The sequence below is a fragment of the Macadamia integrifolia genome, unplaced genomic scaffold, assembly GCF_013358625.1.
Source record: "Macadamia integrifolia cultivar HAES 741 unplaced genomic scaffold, SCU_Mint_v3 scaffold3126, whole genome shotgun sequence".
NCBI classification, from domain to species: domain Eukaryota; kingdom Viridiplantae; phylum Streptophyta; class Magnoliopsida; order Proteales; family Proteaceae; genus Macadamia; species Macadamia integrifolia.
This window is the reverse complement of record NW_024869226.1, coordinates 5,951-12,093: the sequence shown is the minus strand read 5'-3', so window position 1 is coordinate 12,093 and position 6,143 is coordinate 5,951. Positions and strand designations below refer to the sequence as shown.

The following is a 6,143-nucleotide window of genomic DNA, read 5'->3' as shown; positions in this document are numbered from 1 at the left end:
AATTGATGAATTAGTTATAATATTGTGCTCCAAGTCCAAATAGGATTAACAAGGCACCAATAATCAAGGTGATTGAATTAATAATATCCATTACAAAAAAAAAAAAAAAAAAATCTTTGATCAAAGAAAGGTGGAGAAAGCCCTCTAGCATGGCAATATTATTTGAGGAATCTAACAAAGTCTAACCTACTACTCAACATAGCAAGTTGTACAAGGAAAGAAGGTGGTTCTACCCACCATTCTTTTGACAAATGCACAATGGAAAAGCTCCTCTTGCTAGAGTATGAGCTTCACCATTCTCAGTACAAAAAATCACACTACCAAAGCCATAACACAACAGATATATGTCAATTGCAAGGAAACTAGAAGACGAAATTGGGGCATTAGCAGACTTATTAAGACTTGTGAGCCTTGCGAATTAGAATAGCATGAAATCTTACCTAGACTAAAACTTTAAACAAGCAACAATTCGAAGGTCTAGGTTCATATATCAAATTAGTAGCGTTCTTTCTTCCATGTAATAAATATAGAGAAAATAACTCTGTTAATTACGTGTCTCTACGCTTACATACGACTAGGCACAAAATGACCGCACTACCGCTTACTATTTTTCTAACTTCTATTCTTTAAATCTCAACTCTAAAATCTGACATTTAAAATATTTGAGTCATTTGCACTTTCAGATTCAAATTTTAAGCCGTTTTTTAACATATAGTACCGACACAATTTTTTATTATTTTTGTATCGTTTCCGCTTTAATTATGGTCCGGAATCCGGTTTTGATCCGTTAATCAGGCCCACGTTTGTCAACACTCTCGACTGCCGAGAGAGCGTTGTCCATTGCTTTTATACTACGGGGTGACTCGTTAATCCCTTACTCTGTCACTGGTTTGCCCTTTCGCAATCTGCCATGGCCGATTTCTCATACCTCTCTGAAAGCAATGACTCAGAAGTTGAAGAGATTCTTGCTCAAGCAATGGATCAATCCATTCTCGAACAGGTAGCGGCCATCAATTGTTCTGGTTTCTCAGACTCTGTTCTCTCCACTGACCTCGAAACCAGATTCCGCAAACTCAAATCCTTCCCGGTAACAAACCAAAAACAGAGAACTGAGGGAAACCCTTTCCTATCTTCCAATTCTATGAAAAGAGAGGAACCCACAAGTTTCAATTCACACATAAAGATACCCACCTCGTCATTTAACGAAGCGAGTGCTGATACCCAATCTCAAGAACAGTTGCAGAGCTCAAATAAAGGTAAAGGAAGCCCAGATTTATTTTCTGATGAAGAAAATATGTTTTCTACTTCTAAGAAATCGAGTGAGAAAAAGGGCTTGAAGTCGAAATCGAAATCGAAATCAAAAAGTGGTTCTACCTCATCATCTCCTTCCGCTTCTTCCGACTCCTCCGAAGTTTTATCTCCTCCTCGGCAGAAATGCTGGTTTTGGTGTTCTCCCAAGAAGGTATCCAGAAGGAAGGAAAAGCAGAAGAAGAGAGTGGATGGTCTCCTTGACACACTCGATTGGGGTAAGGATGATGAGCTTTTGTCGGATTTGAGTATGTTTTCAGTGAAAGACCAGCAAAAGAAGCTGAATAAGGCATTGAAGGAGGAAGAGCAGGTTGCTAGGGAAGCTAAGAAAGTAGTGGAATGGGCTAGGCAGGCGTCTGCTAGAATGAATGTGTCTATGACTCCTGATGTTTCAAGTGATGATGAAAGATTCAAATGATAGTAATAGTTTCTACCCACAACTTTGTTTTTGCTGCTCTATTCCAAATTACATCTATATGAAAGCTTCTCAACAGAAGAAGAAATTTGGGGTGCCATAACCATGTTCTTCTATATTTCTCAATTGTGCTTTCTGTTTTCTATTGTTGAATATTAGTAGAAATACAATATAGTGAGTGAAGAATTTCCAATCGAATTGTGCTTTAGGGTTTGAATTTTTGTTTATAATGAATGAAGAATTGTTGTAAAATTGTGCTTTGTGTCTCCATATTTTGTTCTTTCTCTCTCTTTTTTCAGTCGCTTGATACATATCTCTCATGAATGACCTTTGAAGGGTGGACACTACTATATCTTTACAATTAGATGGTTTAGGAGCTCTTAATGCACATTTTCTAGTTACATACCACTTATATTTCACTAGAATGGCTTGCTGTTTTTTCTATGATTACTATTATATTTCTTTCCTTTCCTTCCCTTCCCTGCTGTGAATTCTGTGTAGTTCTTATAGGTTAATGAGAAGGCATCAGTTAACCACAATATAGGTGCAGCATGATTTCCCTTTTGGTGGTGATGTGGTCTGTGGAGTTTGGTGGGTTGGCATGTATTTGTCGGAGGTTAGTCCTAACGCCTCTTTGACTTGAAAAAGAGTAAGGAGGTCTGAAAGGAGGTGATCCAGCCGGCACCTTCCAGTACGGCTACCTTGTTACAACTTCACTCCAGTCACTAGCCCTGCCTTCGGCATCCCCCTCCTTGTGGTTAAGGTAACGACTTCGGGCATGGCCAGCTCCCATAGTGTGATGGGCGGTGTGCATGTTTTGCATTATAATGGGTGCATTCTATGGTTCACAGAACTCCTGAAATCTTATGATGCTAAGATAGAGAATGGACAATGCATGACATTAATGGTGAACCCATTCAACCTAAACTACCAAGAAGTGGACAGGACAATGAAGGAACCTCTATAGAGTATGGCATGTCTCGAGTAGATGAAAGACATCTAGAGTATTTTAAGTAGCTTTGTTTGGATTGGAGAAGTGAAGTGATTTGCTGTTTTTTTCCCCCTTTTCCTGGAATCATAGTTTTTTTCTCGCCCCCCTTTGCACTTCTTTTTCCTTTTTGAGTTTTTGCTCATGTTGGGTGTTGCAATTCTAAAGTTGTGAGTCTGAATAAGAATAGATCGGAAACTAGGATAAACTGGAAGAAGTTTTGTTTCACTTGATTTCTTTATTGCTATAGAGAAGCTTGATATGATATGAGAATTAAGTGGAGCTGCCCTAAATTAGGATTTGAGATTTTCCTGGTGGGGGAATAATTACCAGATATATAAAGGACTTTGATTGATCAACTTAGAAATTATGAAAAAAAGAGCCAGACATGGAGAACGCTCACAATGTTGCTTAATCTTTCGGCAGGGAATAAATATTGAACTTTACAGGTAAGTATTGAGAAACTACTAAATATCAAGCATTATTATTGTGCTAAAGCTGATATTTACGAGCCAGTGGTTCTGTTATAGACAGCTATAGGCACACAATTTTGATGTGCTTTTTCCCAATCAAAATCTTCTACAACTTATGGAAATTGATGGAATGGGTAAAAGATCTAATAATCAATTGAAACTCTTTCTGTGAGACATTGTAATTGTTCTTTTTTATTTTTCTTATATTCCATTTCTGAAAACCGAAAACAATTTGTGGAGTTTTCTGTAACTTCTCTCATCTACTTTGAAAAACATGTGAGATCTCATGGATCCCCAAAGAGGTTATAAAAGACGATTGATTACCATATAAAACTCTAAACACTACCAAAAAGTTCTAGGTTTGGGCAGTGGTTCTCTGGGTGCCTCTCTGGGTGGATGAATACAAATATGTAGTCCGTGTACAACCCAATGTGCAACAAATCAGGTTTAACCATAATGCAGTTGCATCAGACATCAATCTCGTATGGAGGCCTTTGCGCAAGCTTGGGGAGGCCCATAAGGTGGTGGTTTCAATCCAATGGGTTGAATTGATATTTGGGTAGTTAAATTATAGATGGGGCCTTTTGTTATTTTTTTGGTGGCCTAAGTAATAAGTCCATAAAGTGGGAATAAAGTTAATACACAGGATTTGTAGTTAAGTGTTTTGAGTTAAATAGTATACTTAATAGTTAGATAGAGTTAAGCATTGAGTTTATTTACTTTATTGAGTGTGTGAATGTAATTAGGAGTCCTTTTATGAGTCAAATTAAGAATTTTAAGAGGCCTATGGAATGCATCCCTATCAATTAGAGATGATTTGAGTAAAGAATATGAGCCCTTTTTTTTTTGTTTTTTTTAATAAGAGTTTTGGTGCTGTTGAGCAATGCATACAGGACTGGCCCATACCTGATTTCTTCTCTTCTTCCTCACAAGCAAATTGATCTCATCTCTTTTCCATCCCCATCCATTGATCTGATTTCTTCCCTTAACAACATGGTTGCTTCCTTTATCTCAGATTTGATCACAGATTTGATCATTGGGCCTGTTTGCTTTTGAGATTCATAATTTTGATTTTCAGATTGCATCAAATCACCATGATAGGGGATTAGGGGTGCATATTTCTATTTTGATCATCTTTTGTTGGTTGATTTGTTTCCTTTACAATTTGCTATCAATAGTCTATTCTGAAATCCTAGGCAAGAATCCTATCTTCAGTAGGATACTTCCAAAGAACCAGAGCAAGCCATCATATGAGAATCATATCTTGAGGAGTTGTTCTCCATATCCCAGGCCTTTGACCAGAATTTCACCTTCATCTGAGATTTTTAGGTTATTATAAATCTCTTGAAATTAGGTTACACAGAAGGTGAAGCTTAGGTTGAAAGAGTACAATGGAAAACTTGATCCCCGCATATTCTATGATTGGCTTGTTTGTTTGGACGACTACTTTGACTGGCTTACTCTGATAGAGGATAGGAAAATGAGGCTCGCACAAGCTAAACTGATGAAGACCAACCAGAGAGTGGTGGAAGAATTATGAGAATAGGTTCTGAGCACATGGCACAGTATTTTCACCATATGGGGAAAGATGAAAGAAGAGTTGAAGAACAAGTATCTTCTCCATACTTGCAGAGTTTGCTTACATTATAAGCTCAATACGAAGCGTACTTGAAAGCTGTTTGATGCTCTTGTTGCACGTACGAGAGAATTGAGGAAGATGGCACACAACTAATCTCCCTATTTAAATCAGGTCTGGATCTTGATATTCAAAAGGAGTTGAATGTTCAACATTTGTTTTCAGATGGCTTTGAGAATTGAGGACAATCTGAGAACTTCCACTAGGAGATTTAATTTTCAAGCTGAGGAGAACCGAAGTCCACCTGTAGCTAATAGACCTATGGGCCGAAAGTCTACTATCCCTACTGATAAAGGTAAAGCTTCTAGGACCAGTGGTGGCAACACTAAGTGCTATTATTGTAATAAATATGGGCCCTTGGTGCCATCATGTCTGAAGTAACTACTGCAACCTCAAAATCAGATGGGAAAGGTTGCAATGAATACATGTCCTCTGGCACTAGCTCTGTGAAATTGGAGGGAACTGATTACCTCATGTGGTCCAGATCTACCTTTCTTACCATTGCTGGCAAAGATCTCACTAAATATATCGCAGGAAAATAAAAAAAACCCTTTGCAGAAGGAACTGGCTAGGACAAATGTATTACTAATGGCTCTCTAGTCTCTAGTAATGTCTTTCTTGATTAATTCTATTCATCGGTCTATTTCTAAAGGGTTGTTGTTAAAAATTGCTACTTAGATTTGGGATGTTGCCAAGGAAACCTAAGGACAAATAGGCAATGATGCTCAGGTATTTGATCTTCGCAATAAGGTTCGTAACATTGCTCAGCAGGATCTATCTGTGTCCAAATACTATGCTGAACTTCGCACTTTGTGGTATGAGCTTAATCACTTAGCAGAGTATCACCCTTTAAGTGCTGAGGACATTGCTCCCTATACAAAGCCTGTGGGAAAAATCATGGTGTATGATTTCTTGGCTGTTTTGAAAATTGAGTATGATCAGATTCATGTTCTGGTACTAAGTAGATCTCTCTTCCCTACTCTGGAACAATCCTTTCCCTGGTTCATATGGATGAGTGTCGTCGTAACTCTATGCTTCATCCTCCCACTGCTGAAAAATCAGCCCTGTAGGCTAGTTCCACTACTTCTGAGGGAACAACCCATATTAGTGACATTACCAAGGAGGTGGTAAAATATGAACATTACAACAAACCATACCATATCAAAATAACATGTTGGAAGATTCATGGGAAACCAACTGATTTTGAAGCTAAACGTGCTCATGGTAAATCCAAGAACAACTGAACAAGGCTAACTAGGCCGAAACCGTGGACAAATCATCTACAACTGATACTGGTCTCTCCCAAGAGAAACTCCAGGCTTT

General features: G+C 38.2%; 1 protein-coding gene across 1 annotated transcript; it reads left to right on the top strand.

Moving 5' to 3' along the window:
* The first annotated feature begins 818 nt into the window (after nucleotides 1-818).
* On the top strand, nucleotides 819-1,975 carry LOC122067787. Its single transcript, XM_042631622.1, has one exon. The coding sequence runs from the start codon at nucleotides 911-913 to the stop codon at nucleotides 1,724-1,726; it is 816 nt and encodes a 271-aa protein (XP_042487556.1). The 5' UTR covers nucleotides 819-910; the 3' UTR covers nucleotides 1,727-1,975.
* The last annotated feature ends 4,168 nt before the right edge of the window (nucleotides 1,976-6,143 follow it).